Source organism: Alosa pseudoharengus, unplaced genomic scaffold (genome assembly GCF_046254945.1).
Source record: "Alosa pseudoharengus isolate Yale_2024_CS ecotype anadromous, Long Island Sound unplaced genomic scaffold, YU_APseudo_1.1 YU_APseudo_1.1_scf_5, whole genome shotgun sequence".
In the NCBI taxonomy this organism is placed as follows: Eukaryota; Metazoa; Chordata; class Actinopteri; order Clupeiformes; family Clupeidae; genus Alosa; species Alosa pseudoharengus.
Window position 1 is genome coordinate 30,365,550 of NW_027468837.1, and position 21,830 is coordinate 30,387,379.

The 21,830-nt window shown below is 45.8% G+C and overlaps 1 protein-coding gene across 1 annotated transcript in view; it reads left to right on the top strand.

The window, feature by feature from the left end:
• Nucleotides 1-21,430, top strand: part of bsnb (bassoon (presynaptic cytomatrix protein) b) — a 106,127-nt gene extending 84,697 nt beyond the window's left edge. The window contains exons 6-14 of the mRNA XM_076269214.1: nucleotides 981-1,436; nucleotides 1,960-4,297; nucleotides 4,355-8,325; nucleotides 9,783-11,865; nucleotides 12,315-13,184; nucleotides 13,305-13,405; nucleotides 15,746-15,851; nucleotides 20,920-21,075; nucleotides 21,390-21,430. Of these exons, the coding sequence (XP_076125329.1) occupies nucleotides 981-1,436; nucleotides 1,960-4,297; nucleotides 4,355-8,325; nucleotides 9,783-11,865; nucleotides 12,315-13,184; nucleotides 13,305-13,405; nucleotides 15,746-15,851; nucleotides 20,920-21,075; nucleotides 21,390-21,430 (10,122 nt within the window). The remainder of the gene's footprint in view (nucleotides 1-980; nucleotides 1,437-1,959; nucleotides 4,298-4,354; nucleotides 8,326-9,782; nucleotides 11,866-12,314; nucleotides 13,185-13,304; nucleotides 13,406-15,745; nucleotides 15,852-20,919; nucleotides 21,076-21,389) is intronic.
• Nucleotides 21,431-21,830: the final 400 nt, after the last annotated feature.

Below are 21,830 nucleotides of genomic sequence, written 5' to 3' on the forward strand. Positions count from 1 at the left end.
CATTACATCTTATAACTTATACTATACTACATACTATAACTTACACAGGAGTGAAAAAGTCCCCTCCTCAAAGATGACCTTGTAATGGAATGGAAGGGCACCATAATTTTTCCTGACCTGTCCTAGCATCAGCTGATATTTTGGAAGCAATGACTCCATCAGCATACTGTGATTGGAATAATGATAAATTACCACAGTAAAATTGCCAAATATACATTTAATGTATTTCACCCTGATGGCAGGCTGATAGCTATTCTGTCTGTGTCTGTAACTGATCACTTTCTGATAGTACTGGCTCATCCATATCACTGTTCGCATAAAGGTCAGTGTCAAACAAGTCCCCTTTACACAGAGTCAGCAGGCTGGCTGCATGATAAGTCCTCATTCTTGGCCGACTCCCAAGACTGCTGCTTTCCTTTGACTGCGGCTCATTCCTTTGAAACCTCTATTCTGTTAGAGAACACAGAGATCAAATAAGAAATGTGTGAGTGTAAAGGTGATAACTGATGTTCTCGGGTTGTGTTTTTTCCTAGTGCAAGCAATGCAGAAACTTGGCAATGTTATTGTACAAATTCACCTGAGCGAAAATCTGTGAATTTCTTCAATATCTGTTGTGTTTGAGAAGTCACGAATGGGCCTAGAGAATCATATCAAAAGTGATTGCATCAGTGTGAGATACAACTGAGCTTGTTATGTTTTAATTGTCAGGGCCGGAGTCGACACAGCTTGCTAGTAAATTAAACATACCAAACAATATGGAACCACTGCCATTATTCCATCTGATTTCAAAATTAAATATACCCCAATCAAATTCTGTTTTCCCACTATTTCCATTCAAAGCTGAGTAGAGATGCACTTAACTGACACTGAAGGTCCATCAGGGCTTGTTTGTAATATGATGTCTGGTTATATGGCTTCAATTATATGGGGGTTGTTTCAACATGGCTAATAAGATGTGAAATCTCTCTGTTCTGTTTTAGAAAAAAGAATGGCTCTGTCTGACCTGTCAAACTCAGAGAGCCATGTCCGGAGCCTTGGGAGAACCTCCAGCCCCTGTCCCTCAGCCAATGGGATCCCCAGGGCCCCCAGGCCCAACCAATCAGCAGCAACGAGGCCCCGGTCAACAAGCAGGAATAAGGCCCACAGGCCCACAACAGCACAAACCCCCTGGCGCCCAAGTAAGTGGATCTCACCCACCGGCAAAGCAGGTGGCCCCTCAGAGTAAGGCTCCGACCCAGCAACAACCCAGCAAAGCTGCACCTGGCCACCCATCACCAAAGGGTCCTGAGACCCGAAAGCAGCAACAACCTGGTGTAAAACCGAAAGTAGAGAAAGAAGGGGTTAAAGCTTCTCCTAAGAAAGGAACTGCAGAGGTCACCAGCATAGTGAAAGAACAAAAGAAACCCAGTGACATGCAGAAGTCTAAACACCATGAAGTGAGTGACTTCTTGTGTCCTGACTGCATGGTCTGCATGGTCATCTTCGGTGTTAGTGGGATACATCTGCAAAGCATGTTGCTGTCATGATTAATAAATAGAAGTGAAATGATAAACATTTTTCAGGATCATCAGTTCAGTTCAGGATCATCAATTCTGTCTATTGATGTCAATTCTATTCCAAATGCAGTCACGTACATCCGCCTAACCTACTTGTTAAGCATGGCTATTGCACTCCCATCAACTCTCATCCCTTCACATATTAGAATCAATGTGATCTCAAGTCTCATCCCTTCATACTGTATATTAGAATCAGTCATCCCCTAAAACCATTGCTGTAAAGGTTGGTAAGTCTTACAGAATCATATCACCCATACATATCCATCAAATATTGTGCATGCTCTTGTATACATTGTATAAATGTTTCTACTGTTTCTGATGAAAATGGTTTCCCTGTTTTGAATGTTAGCCAATGAAATAGCTGAGAAAGCTCTGATGGCTTTTCTTTTCTCTCTCTTTACAGGACTCAAACAAATCTAGTACACAGAGCCTGAGTGATACAGGGTACTCATCAGATGGCATCTCTAGCTCCCAGAGTGAGATCACAGGACTTATCCAAGAGGAAGGGGTGAAACTGAATGAGAGGGGGCAGCCCATCCATCAGAGAAGCCCCCCAAGCCCCTCGGAACTCACCAAGCTAGAGAGTTCCATGAGGCCCCTGTTAGAGTCTAAAACTACCACAGAGCAGAGCAAGGCACAGGAAGCATTGGACAGGGAACAACAGAGACCTGGCTCCCTAACCATTTCAAAGGAGCAGCGCTATGACTCTGACGAAGCTCGTGAGGCATCTTCCGATGAACTCAGCTGCAAACTTCGTCACGACTACGTAGAGGACAGCAGTGAAAGCGGACTCTCGCCACTGCCGGCCCGGCAGAAGAAATCACAGAAAGAAATGACTGATGAGGAGTTCATGAGGAGGCAAATCATGGAAATGAGTGCAGATGAGGAGGAGACAGGGGAAGGCGAAGGCTATGGTCAACAGAAAACGAAAAAGACTCAGAAACAAAGTGGAGATACGGCAAAAGACAAGCGACGACTCACTCAACACTCTAGCAGTTTTGAAGAGGACACCAAAGGTGGTGAAGGTGCCTATGGGGAAAGCGGAGATGGTGTTGTGGCTGGGGGCCTAAGACGTTTCAAGACCATCGAGCTGAACAATACCAATAGCTACAACCGTGACATTGAGCTTAACACAGAACATGACCTCAGGGAGCCAGAACTTGAGATGGAAAGCCTGACAGGGTCACCTGAGGAGCGGTCAAGAGGAGAATACTCCTCAACTCTGCCGGCCACGACTCCCAGCTACACCTCAGGCACATCTCCAACATCTGTATCTTCCATGGAGGATGACAGTGATAGCAGTCCTAGCCGAAGGCAAAGGTTAGAGGAGGCCAAACAGCAGAGAAAAGCACGGCATCGCTCCCATGGCCCCCTTTTACCTACCATTGAGGACTCATCTGAGGAGGATGAATTGAGGGAAGAGGAAGAACTCCTTAGAGAGCAAGAGAAAATGAGGGACTTAGAGCAGCAGAGAATTCGCAGCACTGCTAGGAAAACCAAACGCGACAAAGAGGAGCTCAGAGCACAGAGACGGAGAGAGAGGTCCAAGACGCCCCCTAGTAATCTGTCTCCTATTGAGGATGCTTCCCCAACAGAAGAGTTGAGGCAAGCAGCTGAGATGGAGGAACTTCACAGGTCATCCTGCTCCGAATACTCACCCTCAATGGATTCTGAGGCAGAGGGTTTTGAAGTTGGGGGTACAAAGATCTACAAGTCTGGCAACTTGCCCACATTTATGTCTCTCTACTCTCCCACAGAAGCACCCTCTGCAACATCGCCATCTGCAGCAGATAAATCACTGAAAAGTGCTGAGGAGGTTTATGAGGAAATGATGAGGAAGGCAGAAATGATGCAGAAACAACAACACATGCAGCCAGGAAGGCAAGGTCAACAACCAGCAGGCCAGCCACCTAGCAATGTTCAGAGACAGCAGCAAGGATCACCTCAGGTAGGCAGAGACAAACAACATCTAGATACTGAAACAACAGTTTTGACACCAGGCTCAAGTCCGACCCAGATCTCAGCCCCCGTGTCACTGCGTGACCCAAGTGGTGCTGGACGAGGGGCCCCAGGAGTTCAAGCAGCTCAGCAGTATGCTGGCCAGCAGTCCAGAGGTGCACCAACAACTGGTGCCCCTGCAACAGGCCCTCAGGGCAATGTTCGACAACCAGGGGTTGTTGCTGGTATGACGGGTAGAATAGCGGAGATGTCACAGGCCTATGGTGGTCAGAGAGACCCCAGAACTCCTAGTCAGGGAACACCTCAAGGCCAAGCACCTGATGCTGGTGGATCAACTTTGTCATCAAAGGTATTTTCGTATTTTAAAGGTCCCAGTCCCACAGCTTCCCCTTCTGCTTCACCTGCACAGAGTCCCATTCGTTCTCCTGCACCCACTCCACATGGTGGTCCTGCCTCCACAGCACCACCACAGGGGTCCCACATACCACAACGAACTGCAACTCCACGCCTCTCAAGGCAACAGTCCTCGCAGGATTCACCAGTCAAGACTCCTGAAACCACCAGCCCAGCGAGACCAATGACAGTTAACTCCTCTACCTCTCCTCTGTCCTCACCAACAAAGCGACAGCTGCCGACAGTTCCATCACAGACTCCAGCATCAAGTTCTCCAACATCCCCACAGTCCCACCCTACTTACCACTCTCAATCTGGTTTACAAAGAGCCCAAACTGCAGAAAGAGTTAATGTTGGTATGAGCACAGTAACCACTACAACTTCTTATAGCCGTGGCTCTATGCCTACGGAAAGCATATCACTTTGTCGAATCTCAACTGTTCCAGGGACATCACGAGTGGTGGAACAGAGTCAAATGTCATCAGGTGGTAATGTGGTCGACCTAAGAGCTCCCATGAAGCCTACTCCAATCATCATGACAGATCAGGGCATGGATCTAACATCCCTGGCAACAGATACAAGAAGATATTCCTTTGGCTCAGAGAACACCTCCAATCGCCTCACTGCAGTTCAGCCTTTAATAATGAATCTGAATTCACAGGAGCAAACTCATGTAACAGCAACAACCCCAACAACAGTAAGTGTGACAGTAGCAGCTTCCATGTTCATATCTCAGCCAAAGCAACCTGTGGTATATGGAGACCCCCTTCAGAATCGTGTGGACTTTGGGCAAGGGGTTGGAGCTCCTGTTTGTTTGACTCAGACCAAACCACAAATGCCTGACCCGGCCATCCCAAAAATTGATGCCTGTTTGGAAGACCTAGGCATCCAGCAACAAGAGTTACAAAGGCAGCAACAAAAACTACTACAGCAACAGCAGCTCCTTGAACAGCAGCTCCAGCAACATCAGCATTCAACATCTTTTGCTCGTTATAACTTGGCAAACCAAGTTCAGCCAATATTATTAAAGAAAGACCTGATGGTGAACCAGACTACCAGTGGAAATGTGGTTACTGTCAGTGCCATCCCCAGAGTGTCTCCTCTTCCTCCACAGCCTTCTCCTGGTTCTTCTGGTTCTGCGTCTGCCTCTCCAACACTTCCACATGATATATATGGAGGGGTGGCATTGGAACTGAAAAACAAGCCAACTGTTGTGAATCTCTCAACAGGTAAGCCCCATGTTATGATGGTGCAACTTGATGAAAGTAATGCTTCCCAAGGATCTACAGTGACACAACTTGTGAAACAGGAAGAACCTCCTCCACCACCACCAGCACCTGAAGTTCTTGATCTCACTGGATCACAAATAAAATCGGAAAACCAGATTGCTTGTTGTGATGTTGTCTATAAGCTGCCATTTGCTGGAGGTTGCTCGGGGTCTTTGGTTCAGAGGCCCAAGGTAGGACCCACAGACCAGAATCCCACAGGTGAACTCTCTCAAACACCCCACCCTGTTCCTTCTCAACACCCAGGTTCTGGACAGCATGCTCAACAAGCAGCCTTTCAGCCAGCTGCTGTGCATGGACCAACCAGTGAACAGCAGAAACAATACAATACTTTGCCAGCTCCTGGACGCCTTCAGCCATCAATGTCAGACACTAACTTGGCAGATGCAGGACTTCAGTACTATCAAAGGGCTGATCCAGGTGATCTTGCTGTTGATTTGTCCTCTATGAAGCAGGCATATGAACAGGCATATCTGGGGATTGGAGCACAGTATGGGTCCTACACAGACCTGCGGCACCAAGGAGATGTTGCTGGCCCACCCTTACCCCTTAGACGGTATGGCTCCATGTCCAATATCAATGCAGACTATGGTGGCTACTCTTCTCGTGACATGGCAGGCTTTCAAGAATCAAATCTAGCACAGTACAGTGCTACCACCGCCAGGGAGATTGGTAGGATGTGCGCTGCTCTTAATTCCATGGATCAGTTTGGTGGCCGTTATGCCAATAATCCTGAACTTCTCCAGTATGCTGCTAGAACAGGAGGAGGCCCAATGGGTAGACTCAATCTTCAACAAGGTTTAGCATCTATCAGAGCCAATCTGTTGTATGGTCTTGATGGTAGGCCCACTGTCCAAGGTCAAACACTTACCAACCTTATCAATGCCAGACAAGCAAGCCTAAGGGCACTATATCCAACTGCCATGAGGGGACCTGATGGCATGACATATTCCACTATCAATACCCCCATAGCCTCCACGTTGCCAATCACTACCCAGCCTGCCTCTGTTATACGACCTATGGTACAAGGAGTGTACAGACCATATCCTCCAACCAATGTGACTGCTGTACCCTTGGCTAGCCTCACCAGGTTGCCTCAAGTGACTCCAAGGATGCCTATGTCTTCACAAGGTCCTTATAGATATCCAACTCCAACTCCAACTCCAAATCGTTACCCAACAACGATCCCTCCTCCTGTAAGCATCCCAGGGCCAAGTACACCCACTCAAGAAGCACCTATGTACCTTGGAAAGCCTTCAGTGGCTGGCCCTGTGAACACTCCCTCTACAGGTCCAGCTACCCAACCTGTCACACATTTGACCTACACCAGTGGAATGTCAGCTCAATCTGTTGTACCACCTGCTCACCAATTGGTTCCCCCACCTCACTTCCCCCAGGAGATTCCTCCAGCACAACCTCAAGTTCAATCTCAAGGGTCTCAGCAAATACCATCACAAGTTCAATCTCAAATGGTCACTCAGATGCAAGGTCAAGATCTCTCCCAGATTCAGCAAACACAGGCATTAGGGCAGACTCAGCCACAAACTATCTCTCGAGTATTGCCAGACACCGCGTCAGACACAACTATCACAACTAGCGATAATGGTGAGAAAGAGAAGGAAGATGACCGTATGAAGCAGCAACAAGACCAAATGTTGAATCTGGAGAGAGAGCGCATTGAGCTGGAGAAGCTTAGACAGCTGCGGTTGCATGAAGAGCTGGAAAGGGATCGTCTTGAGCTTCAGCGTCACAGAGAGAAAGAGCAACTGATTGTGCAACGGGAAATCCAGGAACTGCAAAGCCTAAAGCACCATGTCCTACAGCAGCAACAAGTGGAGAGGGAAACTCAGCTGGTCATGCAAAGGGAACAACTGGCCCAACAGCGATTTCAGCTGGACCAGATTCAGACTCTGCAGCAGCAACTACAGCAGCAACTGGAGGAACAGAAAAGACAGAAAACTGTAGCAGTAGAGGCAGCCGCAGCTGCAGCAGCAGCCGAAGCCGCCGCAGCATCTGCTGCTGCTGCAGCTGCAGCCACCACTGCTCAAGGAGCCATACAGGGCGTTATGGTTGGTGGACAGTTTTGGCAGCCCTACGTGGATGGCCAGTCAGTGCAAGCTGTGATTGCCTCAAGGTCTATTCCAAGCTCTGCCTCTGAGATGTCTCTTAAGAACAGTGAGGATGTTGGGGATGGAAAGGTAATGAGGAAGCAGAATTCAATGCCACGACTGAGAGATGGCTCGGAGGAGGAGCCTGTTAGGAGAATCGCTGACTGTAGTGTTCAGACAGATGACGAGGATGGTGAAGACAGGTACATGTCGAGACGTAGGAGAACCAGGCGCAATGTTGACTGTAGTGTCCAGACAGATGAGGAGGACCAGGGAGAGATGGAGCAACCTGTCCGACGCAGGAGATCACGGATTACCAAGCACTCTGACTCAAGCACTGAAAACAAGGGCGATGCCACATCTAGAGTCACCTCGAGCATTGCTATCCAAACAACCAATGACTCCTCATGCCAGACTGAACCAGACCAGCTGGGCAGAGTCTCACCTGCAATTCATATAACCATGGCAGAGACGTCAAAGGTAGAGCTTTTACACTACATCTCTGCCCCAGAGAGGACTCAGAAAGGAGAAAGCTTGGCCTGCCAAACTGATCCTGAAGCCCAGTCCCAGGGTGTGGTAGCGCCACAGCTAAGTGTTCCCACTACTGTCAGTCCATATACTACTAGTCTGCAAATGGTTGGTTCCACCCAATCCAAATTTGAAAGGAGGAAACCAGATCCACTGGACATTGGCTACCAGCAGCAAACCCAGCAGCAGAACGAGTCCCCATCCCGCCAACCTCCCAAGTCCCCACAGGTACTATACTCTCCTGTGTCCCCGCTGTCTCCACATCGCATGCTGGAGACCACCTTTGCTTCCAGTGAAAAACTCAATAAGGCCCATGTAACGCCACAGCAGAAAGCTTTCACTGCTGAGTCCCCTCAGAAGCACCAGTCTCTCCCAAGGCCCATAAAGAGCGTGCAGCGCTCCATGTCCGACCCCAAGCCCCTCAGCCCCACCTCAGAAGACCCTTCCAAGACCAGGTTCTCCATGTACTCAAATCAAACTCTCCCCAGCAATCAGGTGAGTGGGCATTATCAACCATCTTACCTATGAGCTTTTCAACATTACATAATATCATTGCATTTACTTAGTATGTGTACCCTTAACACATTGAGAAAAATAAGAAGTGAAAAACTATGGTAGAGATATTTCATAAATGAAAACAAATCAGAGGCCCTTAAGTAAATGGTATTTGAAAGGAAAACTAATTTAGCATGCATACACCACATACAATCTTAAACGGGGTGGCAGCTATTTTGCTCCGCGTTTCAGTTACTGTTACATTTATTCTGCCCTCCAGTATATTCCCACTTCTTCTAAAGTGGTGTAATTCTCAGCAATTCATTTATCACACTTTCATGGGATTTTTTTTAAAAAACATTTTTCTTCACATTCCCATTCTGTTTTATCTGACACTCACTCACGCATGCACACACACACACACACACACACACACACACACACACACACACACACACACACACACCATGTGCTTCTCTGGCAAAGCCTCCAACACGGCCAGAGGGAGACACAATGTGTGGGCTTCCTGGTGCTGCCCTGCTGTCTCTGGGCATGTTCAGCAGCTGGTCTGAGTGTATTCTCAGTCTTCAGCACTCAGTATACTGTCAGAGCAGAGCATGGGAAACACAGAGCCTCATTTACATTAGAAATGGAAGTGAAAAGAAGAAAGAGGAAGGACATATTGGTTATATTTTTGTACAGCTATTTTTCACTAGTCATCAGTGACAGTCACTGAAATTCCTTTGTGGATATTTTCTGCCATGGGTCCACGCGTACCTTGAGTTTAGTAAGTACAGTAGCATCAGTGTATTTCTATATGTATTTGTGTCATGCCATGCATGTTTACTTTTTTATATTCTTGGTACGTATTTTAGACATAATTTGGAAATGGGGACATTTTGACAAACAAAGTGAGGTCGACTTTGATTGATGTTAAATTCTGATGGTTTGATGTAGAGGAAAGGGATGCATTTACATGTACATATCATGAAGTAAGATAGACAGACATTTGTCTGTCATTAAACTGATAAGCCTCAATGCTGTTGTGTGGATACATACTGTAACAAATTATATTCTACCAATCCCTGTTACTAATTTGTAACTGTTAAATTCAATGGAAATTATTATTAGTATTGGAGTATTGGAAAAGTAACTGCCAGTGATCAGATCAATAACCTTTTGAGGTATCACAGTTGTTCATTGTGCAGTAGTTGTGTAATTCAGTGTATATTTTGTAGTTTTATGATTACTTTACCAGTTTTAATGGATATGTTGATATCAATTCAGCTCACTAGAGACAGCATTTGTATAGCACACCACACCACAAATGATAATTATTAAACTTTATCAAATGGTTTAACATCATCAAACTATCTTTCCATTTTTCATAGAGCTTGATGTTCATGCTAGTGTGCTAATTTAATAGTCCCCCCTCTCTTAACATCTCTGTTCTCCAGATGGCCACCCTGCAGCAGCAGCAGCAGAATTCGCTGATGAGGAAGGTGAAGAGAACTCTTCCCAGCCCTCCCCCAGATGAGTCTCCACTCCCTATAGTCACCCCTGCCATGTCCCAGATGTACAGCTCTCCAGGTATGCCACAGAGGGTCCTGCCAAGGCCAGCCCAGGGCGTCACCAAGGCAGGTCTTCTGCACGAGCTGAAGGCTGTGGAACAGGAGTCCTCCAAGCTCCGCAAGCAGCAGGCCGAACTAGAGGAGGAGGAGAAGGAGATCGACGCTAAGCTGAGGTATCTGGAACTAGGCATCAACCAGCGCAAGGAGACGCGGGTCAAAGAGAGAGAGAGGAGAGAAGCCTACTTAAGATCCATGGGAGATCTGCGAGACTACATGTCTGACAGTGAGCTCAACAGCCTGCAGCTGAGTAACCTCGCAGCTATGACAGGAGCCTATGAAGGCAACGGACTCCTGTCGCGGCCCAGCACTGCACCAATGAACCAGTACACCGCTGACCTGAGTGCAGCTTCTCAGTATCCCCCAACTTCCTCATTTGGAACATTCCCTTACTCACAAAGCCAATCTACAGCCTCGCAGCAACCCTCTGGAGGATATCATCAGATTGGCTTCCAGCCCCCACAGTACCCAGCCGCTTCACAGCCTCAGCCAGGAACCTTCCAGCCGCATCCACAACCCTCAACCTACCAGGCCCCAGGATCCTTCCCTTCCCACAGCTATGGTCAGTCCACCTATCAGCCGGACCTGACAAGCCACACAGGTTTCCAACCTCCAGGTTCATCGCAGACTCTGCCCTACCCAAGCCAAAGCATGTCTTTCCAACCCACTGGAGATATGCTGACAGTTCACCAAAGGCCACGGCAGACCTCGCTGGCTGACCTCGAACAGAAGCTACCCACTAACTACGAGGTCATTAGCAATCCTGCGGTTTCTGTGGCCTCCTCAGTTCAGGACACTGGATTCAGTGGAGCCTATGTGTCCACAACCATGTCCAACACCTATGGGCAGTATAGGACCCCTGAGCAGACCCTGTCTGATCGCATCCCGAGTCCTACATCTGCATATGGAACGGACGGTCTCTACACTACTAACCTGGAACAGAACATCCCCAGAAACTATGTCATGATCGATGATATCAGTGAACTGACAAAAGCAGAGAATATGGGGCCCGCTGTTGACAGCCTTGGGCATCCTACGACTGGCCGTTATGGCAGTGAGAATGGCCCATCCGCACGGGGAAGTGGTTACGTTGAGGAGTATGATGAATATGGGAGGCCCAAGGGCACCACTGGATACCATCAGCAAGGTGCAGTGGACAGCCATGGCAGACCGAGCACCACTTCAAGTTCCTCCTACTACTACGATGATTATAACAAACACTCTTCAAGTCGCGGGGGATCTCAGAGGCACCCAACCAAAAGTTTGGGCCCTGCTGTGGTGTCCTCCAAGCGCAGCAAACACAGGAAGCAAGGAATGGAACAAAAAGTGTCCAAGTTTTCACCGATTGAAGAAGCAAGGGATGTGGAGTCTGATCTTGCCTCCTATCCCATGACCACCACGTCTGGTGGTACTGGAACTGGAAGAACCAAAAAGATCCAGGAAGACTCTTATGGTTTCAAAAAGAGTGTGTATGATGATCAGAAATATTACGGCTCCAGCCGAGAGGCCCTGGAAGAGGAGGAGCGCATGTACGGCTCAGGGAGATCCAGGTCTACGGGTTACGGCATGGACAAGATCTCCTCCCGTGACTCGAGTGGCTACAGGAGCAAGTCCTACGAGAGAGACATGATGGAACGCAGCCAGAGGGGTGCTGGCCGCACTGGGCGCACCGCGATGCGCCCCCAAAACTCTGAGGAGGAGAGTCCACTCAGCCCTGTCGGAAAACCAATGGGCATCGGGCGAGGCACGGTTGGGGTTGATCCGCACGATGTAAGGAACCAGTATGGCTCCACTCACTCCTTACCGGATGTGCAGGACCACCACATGAAGGATATACCAAGGAGCCATGTCTACAAACCAGATGACCCTTACCTTGTAGATGACATGCACTGTGCCGTGTCGGACAGTGAAGGTAACTGGTGCTGAATCACTGCTGCCTCGTCGTATGCATGCGTTTTCTTCTCTCGAGAGGTGCACGTGTGCATGTCTCAAAAACAGTGGGACTCTAGATGTTTTTTTTTATTATTGTTTGCTGGGGATTTGATGCCCAGTGAATTACACCACTTTTGCCTACATTTGTTTTTGCATGTTGCATTCGTGGCTTGGTATGTCTATGATGCATTTGCATTTTTGTACTTTTTGTTCATTTTTGTTTGTGTTTTTTGCCCTGTGTTATGTTCCACTGATGATTTGAAGAGTGTTCTTTTGCGTTGAAAGACTGCATGTTTTGATTTCTGGACATGCCCATCTGCTGTGGAATCCGCATGGCTTGTGTTTGCATGCTTCTCCGTCCTGATGTTGGCAATTGCCACTGTTTCACATAACAAACTGACCATTCTTTTTGATTTTCCAAAAAAAAAGCCTATCATTTGGGTCAGGAAGAGACAGACTGGTTTGAGAAGCCACGAGAGGCTCGGAGTAGCCGCTCTCGTCATCACGAAGGAGGAGGCCACACTTCTGCGAGCCGCAGGGGCAATGTGAAGCACACCTATCATGACTACGACGAGCCGCCTGAGGAGGACCTGTGGCCTGTGGATGAGTACGGACAGCCACGGCAACCTACATCCACGTCCTCACGGGAACACCGTCACCACGGCAGCAGCAGTTCCGGAAGGCACTCATCCCGGCATTCCTCTGAGGAACCCCGCTCCTCCCGTTCCTCACGCTCGCACCCTAAGGATCCATCCGCTCGATCCGGAGAAGGCCGTGGAACATCTGGAGGCCAGAGGAGAGGTGACTCGCGATCTTCCCAGGGCGGCTACCGAGACTCCGAGCACTCCAGAGACCCGGGCCACCACCACAGCTCCGGGGGTCAGAGGGGGCAGCGACCGCCCGGCTCATCCCGAAGAGGGGATCCAGACTCCAGGCAGCAGCAGCAGCAGCAGCAGCAGCAGCCACAGCAGCAGGGTCCTGCGGGACAGCAGCCGCAGCAGCAAGGACAGCAGCCGCAGCAGCAAGGACAGCAGCAGCAGCAGCAGCAGCAGCAGCAGCGCTCCACCGCAGGACAGCAGCAGACAGGACGACAGCCAGGGAGTCAGCCATCAGAGCCCAGTCAGCAGCACCCGGGCCAGCAACACCCAGGCCAGCAGCACCCGGGCCAGCAACACCCGGGCCAGCAACACCCAGGCCAGCAGCACCCGGGCCAGCAACACCCAGGCCAGCAACACCCAGGCCAGCAGCACCCGGGCCAGCAGCAACCGAGCCAGCAGCAACCGAGCCAGCAGACACGCGGTCAGCAGCAGCAGCAACAACAACAACAACAACCACATCATCATCAACAACCACATCAACAACAACAGCAGCAACCGATGTCCACAGTGGATGCCCCAACCACCACAGCGGCCACTGCAGGTCCCGCCGCTGCTCAGCAGCAAGCCAAACCGGGCCCGACTGGACCAACACAAGGACCCCCCCAGCCAGCAGGACCAGCCGCAGGCCTGCCACCAGCAGCGGTCAGTCTACCCTACTATTTATCCCCTTAACCCGTTTAATCCCAACGGTCACAATAGTGACCGCACAAAAAAATCTGGCTCTTGTGCCTTTAAAACTGTTACTGGATGAATTATCAATACATTTCTCCCAAAAATAGAAACCTGAAAGGGTCTCAGTTAAATATGTGCAGTGCCAAATGTGTAGTGTAATTTCTCACATGGCCAGAGCTACTTATGTTTTGGTTGCACCCTGACCAGAAAATGTCCACCCAAAAGCTCCCAAACTAAAGCTTAGAAAAGTATGTTTATGTAAACATAGGACAAAGATTTTTGGTACACATCATCTTTAAGGTGTCTAGTATGGAGGGATGCAATTGAAATATATGAACTTTGTTCAGCGTTCTCATAGCATGAGTGAACATGATGACTGTCACAATTGTGACCGTTGGGAAACAACATAGTCCGATTTTAGGGATTTTCGCACATTTCATTGTTCAGTCATCTAATTTCCACTAAATTCCATTCAAAGATGATATGGGGACATTGTCCCAGGTCTGTTTTTTACTTTTAAATTTGTATCACATGGCATTTCTCAACATGGCCTCTAAAATTCTCTGTTATATTCTAAGTGTGCCAATTTTTACATAGAAAATCCATTATACCACACTATTATACATAATTATTGTAATAGCTGATTTTCTATGCTGTTCTTTATTTTAATTTCACTTTCAGTCACTTCCTGCACATACTGTATCAGATCTAACTGACTGCCCAGATTTTACACCTCAAAAACAGTAAATCATCATATTATTGACTATTGTATTACATAATGTCACATATAAACAAGGTGGTGGGGGGTATAATCAACTTGCCAGTCAGCCTGTTGAAGGCATATTGGCTGAATTTATGCAGAGACTTGCAGTAGATATGAACAACCTTACCAGAAAAATTATTCCCCACCCCTTTTCCCAACAATACCCCTCCACTTATGTTGGGCCTCTGCCACAGGGACCAGTCAGACGAACTAGAAGCAAAGCTTCATGTGATCAAAAATAAAGATCAAGTGTCTCAAGAATCTGCTCTCACACTATTGTATGTCAAAATTACAGAATGTTTCCTATTATGCATTTAGAACCTTACTTAATCCAGTGGTAAAATTAATCAAATTTAGCAATATAGTGGACATCACACCCCTCTGACACTAGATTAGACCAATAACTGAGGTCAGAGCAGGCTCCTATGCTCCTCAGGTGTATATGTGATGGGATCATGGACAGGTGTCCTGTGTTCCCCAGGTCAAGCATTGTATGTTTCCAGGGTCCTCCAGCTTTATAAAGCACATAATAGGTACCCGAATGAGCATAGGTTCCAGGATACATAGGACACTGGGAACATAGGGCCTTATGAATAAAAGGCCTTTGGAGCATAGGGACCAGGTAACATAGGTTCACTTCATTTAGTGACCTTAACAATACCACTGACCAAAGGAGACCAATGGAAAGGCAATTAATGGCATTGGAAGTATGGCAGTAGACTTGCAGGACAATCTGTTGTGTAATTAATTAATTAATTAATTAATTAATTAAATAATGAATTATAAAATTAAATAATACAATAATAAACAAACAAACAAACAGACAACTAACATCACTTTTTGTAACATTTGTGGTTGCTGTAGTTGTATTGTAGGGTGGTGTTGTCATAATAGTGTGATATAATGCCTTTCCTATGTAAAAATCGGCACACTTATAATATAATAGAGAATTGCAGAGGCAATGTTGAGTATTGTATTGTGATACAAAATTAAAAGTAAAGAACAGACCTGGGAAAATGTCCCCTTATCATCTCTGACTGGAATTTATTGAAAATTAGATGATTGCACAATGAAATGTGTAAAAATCCCTAAAATCGGACTATGTTTTTTCCCAACGGTCACAATAGTGACCAAGCATAAAAGACTCCTTTTCACCCACTTTTTCAGGAAAATTTGAAAAAATAGTAATTGATTACTTCAAAGGGTTACTCAAGACACATGATTTTGATATATTCAAGTCTGGAAAATTAGGGATTAAACGTGTTAAAGGAACATGACAATTTGTTTATTTGCCATCTACCCCAGAGTTAGATAAGAGGATACATACTGTACCCTTTTGTTCTCTGTGTGAGCAACAACCCAGTCTGACACTGTTAGCTAAGCATAATTTACTGTTACTCGGTCTGAAATGGCATATTTCCATCAGTACTTCCATCAGTTTATAAAAAAATGCCTCAGAACAAAGAGAGTGTACTTTTGTTCAATGCTGTCAGATACTAGACCAAGTAGATCTAATGAAATAATTTCTCTCGTGTTTTGGGAGACAGGCGAAGCCAGCAGCCGCTGCTACTCCTCCCCCTGCGACAGCCATAGGGGCCAAAGCAGCCCCAGGCCAGGCTGCCAAACCACCTCAGATTCCTCCGACTGGAATTGGTGAGAACTGCGTTTACCTTCCTCAGACTTTTCACTCAAATAGACCCTTTCAAGAGAGTTATTCCATTATCAGCATCATAGTTGGCCCCACAAGGCTTCCGTTTTAACATTCCATATGTTATCTTATTATCAAAGAGTATAGAAGTAACTTCTATACTCTTTGTTATTATACGGCTCTTCACAATGCTAGTAGAACGCTCCATTGACTTGAATGGGATTTCCCAACGTTCTACGGTAAAATAAATTCATGTAATTACCGCTGCAAACATATAATTACCGCTGTTAATGGCAACGGGTTTTGTGCTGCTGATCATATCACTCCGCAAGTATTCCGGTCACTTCTTGCATTGGAACTTCATTCAAAAGTGAAAGCAGACAGTTGATCAGCTGTGTTCTAAAGAATGTTTGATTCAAGTTCAGCGTGTGTTGCGAACTATTTGTTTCTCAGCAAAAGCCACGACGAAACGGTAACAAATAAGTGTAAAGAGACATATCGTTGAGTTATTTTTTTCGTTTTGGCAAGTAGCCGTATTAGGCTTATTCGATCTACGTAATAATCAGGTAATAACGTTCGCAGCGGCCATTTTGTTGATATAGAAAATGCATAGGTGGGTCTATTTAATGCAGCTGTCAATTGACAAGCGCGACAGCACCGGTATGATCGCTGTAGGCTATTTATTTATTTGTACAAAATTTAACGTGATGGTAGGCCTATGTTGTGCAATAGGCCTAGGCTACAGTGCAGGCCGTTCTAACAACAGCAATACAGGCCGTTCTAACAGCAAATAGCCCTAGATTCACCCACTGTCAGAAACATAGCCTACCTGTCAACTTTTTTCCAGGTGTCTTCCTTTTTTAATATTTTCCCGTAAAATATCCCATATTTTATTACTTTCATAACATTAGCCCCATCAGACTTGGCCGTCTCTTTACTGTTGTCCTGTACCCCCTGCCCTTGCAGCGAAAATATGTTTTTAAAGCATCGTTTTGCTTGAGAGTGATCAGAACAGTGTGGGAGAGAGCACGATTTGATGACAATCTCATTAGACCTAGCTTAGCTTCACACCTCGTTTAATTAGTGCAGCAGTTTTGTAGTCCTACGACTTCTTGCTCTCAGCAGAGGGATAGCAACAGAAAGACGAATGTTGAAATTCCCCTGTATTTTGGGTGAGTAACCCGGAAAATCTCCCTTATTTTCGTTGCTCAATGTTGACATGGTCAGAAAACGAGAAGAAAATGAGACTGAGAAGTAGTCAGCGCAGGAGAGACTTGTGGCTACATATGATAAATAACCTAGGCTAAACTTACAGCCAACTCTTCACATCGCCATTATTATATTTGTATTATTAATACTATATTATATTGTCCTCTGTGGGCTTAAGTTAAATACGTTTTAGACAGCGCAGCAGCTGCCCCTATGCAATGCGGAGACATCAGCAGTAGCCTGATGTAGTCTAGTGTTGACGAACTGACCGAAGTGTCGGTTAAATAACCCGGTTCGTGTCACTGAGCCGGGAGAATCGAGTGCCAAACGTGAAAAACCGACTCAGTGTTCCTAAGATCATTAATTTTCACATACAGAGCAACACTGGCTTGATTGGCTGCGCTCGAGTGTTCTCGTCGCTACTCTTTCACCGTATCGCGTATTAGCGCCTCTACTGGAGTGGTAGTATATTTGTACGTACACACCGCCGCCGACTTGAGCTTCCAAAGAGTTAGGAAGTCATTTATTTTCAATGGAAGCCAGCTTCTCTCAGCTGCCAGAAGTGTCAAATCCGTCGGCGTCACGACCAGCAACCAATCGAATAGACGGAAGTAGATAGAACACGATGGAACGTAAAATGCTGTCACGTCAGAGCGGCCAAAGCGTCCAAAGCTTCCCTAGACTTTTTTGACAAGCGTCCTTGACAGAGCGACCAGAGCTTTTTTGGAAGCTCAAGTCGGTGGCGGTGTGTACGTACAATAATCAGTCAAACTATGATGAGCCTGTATGGCTCTGGGCCTTATAACCGTGGCTGTCAAATGAGTCAAACAGTTCGCTAGGTTCTCCGGGCCTCGTAACCGTGGCTGCCACACGAGTCAAACAGTTCGCTAGGTTCTCGGCAAGTTGTAATCAACCGATCACATAAGCCTTTCTAGTGCAAACTAGATGCTTATGTTCATGGAAATTTTATCGATGGGAAAGTATTATATCACATACCTACAAATACACATAGGCCTAATGTTATCTTAGTAGTCATGTTAAATAAATGCTTAGAAGTGAATGACTGTAGGCTGCAGGCTGTCACAAGGAGACAGAATGAGACTGAATGTAGCCTAACCGTGCAACAACTGCTGTACCCTTTATCTTGTCTTGGTTCTCGGCAAGTTTGATTCATACCAGCCTTGTTAGTGCATCGTAGCCTAGATTATTTATTCATGGCAATTCACACATTATCGATGGGGAAGTAGGCCTACATCTCATATTAGCCTACACGTCATATTATCTTAAAGTTATAAAGTTAAATGTTAGAAGTGAATGTTGCTGGCTTCATAGTAGCCTCACGAAGACCGTGCCAGGCTGAACGAGACCGTAATCGAGGGTGAGTCTAATGTTATCAAACGGTCTAGGTTCTCGACAAGTTATTAACCAAGCCTTATTCTAGTATCGTAGATAATTGTGTTCATGGCAATTTACACATTATTGATGGGGAAGTAGCACATAAGCTTCAAATAGGCTACACGTTATCTGGGTAGCCTAGTTATAAAGTTAAATGTTGCTGGCTTCGTTTGTCACGAAGAGACCGCGCATCAGGCTACTTAGCCTACTAAACGAGACCATAGGTTCGCGGCAAGTTATTAACCATGCCTTGTTTTTAGTGCATCGTAGATGCTTGTGTTCATGGCCATTCATATATCGATGGGGAAGTTCATCACATACTGTAGCCTACAAATACACGTCATGTTATCTTTGTAGTTAGAAAGTTAAATGTTAGAGAGGTGAATGTTGCTGGCTTCATAGTAGGTTCACAAAGTGACCGCGCGCCAGGCTACTGAAGGAGACCGTAATGAGTCTAATCAAACGGGTGTTATCGCAAGTTTGAGTTATCAACCGATCGCAGAAACCTATTTATTTCTCGTGCATCTTAGGTGATTGTGTAGCCTACATAGAGGTTCATAGGCTACATTACCGATGGATATAAAATACAAATACACGTCATGTTATCTTGGTAGTTATGTTAAATGAGATGTTTGTTGGTAGGTAGGCTGTCACGAGGACTGTACAAGTTAGAGACCGTAACCGTGATAATGCATGAGTAATCAAACGGGTGTCTAGGTTCTTGGTAAGTTGAGTTATCAACTGATCCCAAAAGCCTTTATGTTTCATGCATCTTGGAATTGTTCATTGAAATTCATATCCTAAATTACAAAGGGGGGAAATATTATATGACATAGGCTATGTTATCTTGGTAGTTAAGTTAAATGTTAGAAGTGAATAGGCTATTGGTAGGCTCACGAGGAGACCGCGCACAGCTGACTACTGAACAAGACCGAATGTAGGCTAACCATGGGCAGTGCTTGAGTCTAGTGTAGGTCAATATGAGTGTGTATGTCAGCTACTTTCAGAGACATGGAGAGCATGACATTTGCAGCTTGAGGCTACATGTCTTGGAGCGATATGGCAGGGGAAGTAACGCGCGATATAACCCCGGTGACCGAATCTATTAACTCGGTAGGCCAACCAACGACCGTCCGGTTGAACCGACTTGCGTATAAGAGTCGGTTGTCCCATCACTAATGTAGTCGCCTACCATAGATTACCTTTGGACATAATTGCATTTGCATAGCATTGCTAGGTAGGCAATGTTAGCCAACGTTTACAGTAGCCTAAAGGCTAATATATTTATTCATGATGCGCCCTTTTCAGCTTGTCTTAGTGGCACGGCAAGTGGCAAATAGTAGGAACAAACTCAGCGGAGAAAGATATCAGTAGATACTTCTGATTTGTATAGTGTTTTGTTCACTTGGATTTTGGAAATGTTACAGAGAATATGTTAGCCCTTTCTGCCAGACATGTAGTTGCATCATAGATCCTCCTGTAGAAGTTATCAGACAAAAACGATCACTGGCTAACCCACTTTAAACTACTTTAGCAAAGTCCTTGGCTGCAGGTTGTGAGCAACAGGCAAACGCAAGATACAATTGCAGTCCAATGAGATGCAACTTTATTCTCTGCGATCATGGCAATGTTAGACGATGTCGTTGGTGGAACAAATATAAGTTCGCCGACCTTGACTCAGGCGACTTGAACGCTTGTCCCCTTCAGCTGCGACGTGTGCCGATGTATGAACAAGACAGTTAGGCTAAAAATAAATATCGGGGTAATTTACAGTTGACAATAATGACGGATCTTTACTTAATGCTATTAGATATGGGTCCATACGTTTATTTACTTATATTGACGAGATGAAGCCGTTAGGCTACTGTGCTCTGCTCAGCTCAAATCTACGCGCTACAGGCGATTGTCACATAGAATATAGCCTATAGAACTGGAATGTCATATCAACAATATGGCCGCGGCGGTGTTTGCGAATAAGCCCTATAATAAGCGGGATAATGTATAGAACGCCGGTCATTATGGGAAAATAAGTCCCGACAGGGCGAACCAGACCCCGACGCGCCAGCGGAACGCCGGTCAATAATGACCGGCGTTCTATACATTATCCCTTACATATGTTATCTTAATGCAGAGGAAGTAGATTGGGAACCAAATAGAACGTTCAAGCATTGTTTTTGTTTTTATTGTTGAAAGGGTCTATAGTTAGATACGCCATATGCAATAAAATGCCCTTGCACGCTACAATGCTTTTTGACCATCTATCTCCATTTACTCTGTTGTCATTCCTTTTATTTATTTAATTCTAATATTTAATATTGTTATTGTATTATTTAATATTTAATATTTCTTTTTTTTTATTTAAATATTGAAAACATTCGAGGATTAAGGATTGGGTCCCCTTCTGATGCCACTGTGAGTGAAACAGCATATTGTGTGTATCTCAGAGGTGTTATGCTCTCATTCTCACAGGCTCCAAAGCAGCACCGAGGCCCGGGGGGATAGGGAGTGCGGCGCCCGGGGGCATAGGGAGTGCGGCACCTGGACAGCCCCCAGCGGAGGGGGACAACGTTCTCACCAAAATCCTGCAGGGAGGGGCAGCAGAGCAGGCGGGAAAACTGGGAGATGGTAATATTCAGAACAAACCCATTAGAATCACACTATGCTAAGGTTTTTTTTTTGCATTCTTGTGTACACACTGATTTTTGTTGAATTGTTGGTATGTGTTTTTTTTTCTCATAGAAACGTCTTATTTAATTTATTACGTTCTCATTTGTATTAAATATTATGATTTACACTGAGCGAGGTTGTTACATGGATACCGTCGATAGTCATTGGGCAGATGACCAAGAGAACATCAGAACACCACAGCAGTTTAATCTCTCCTCTGTTTTCCTCTCTCTGCCCTATCTCTCTGTCTTTATTACTCCAATCTCTCACAGCTGTGTCTGCTCTGGGGAAGAAGTTCACCTCATTTTGGTGAGCTGAGCTGCTGAGGGGAAGGTAAGCACTAATGAGATCACACATGCGGCCACCAAGAGCATTGTTTATTGTTTCTTGTTTATCTCTTTGGCGATAAGGTTAGTGACAGTAATCTTGTTTTTTTTTCTTTTGTAGGGTGAAGACAGGGAGAAATATATTCGGATTAGTACTGGAAAAAATGAAATGGAACTGTTTTTATCATTTATCATTTAATATGACATTACTGGAAAGGAGGATACCGAAGTGTTTTTGGTAAGTACACATCAGCTTTTTACGTATTTAAGACTGTATCTGTTTTCCCTGCTAAGAGAACCAAGGTAGTGAAATAAAAAAATAAAAACACTTTTCAGATCCTGTGTGTAGCATAAGAAGTGCTTCCTCAGCATAAGTTTTCAGAATAT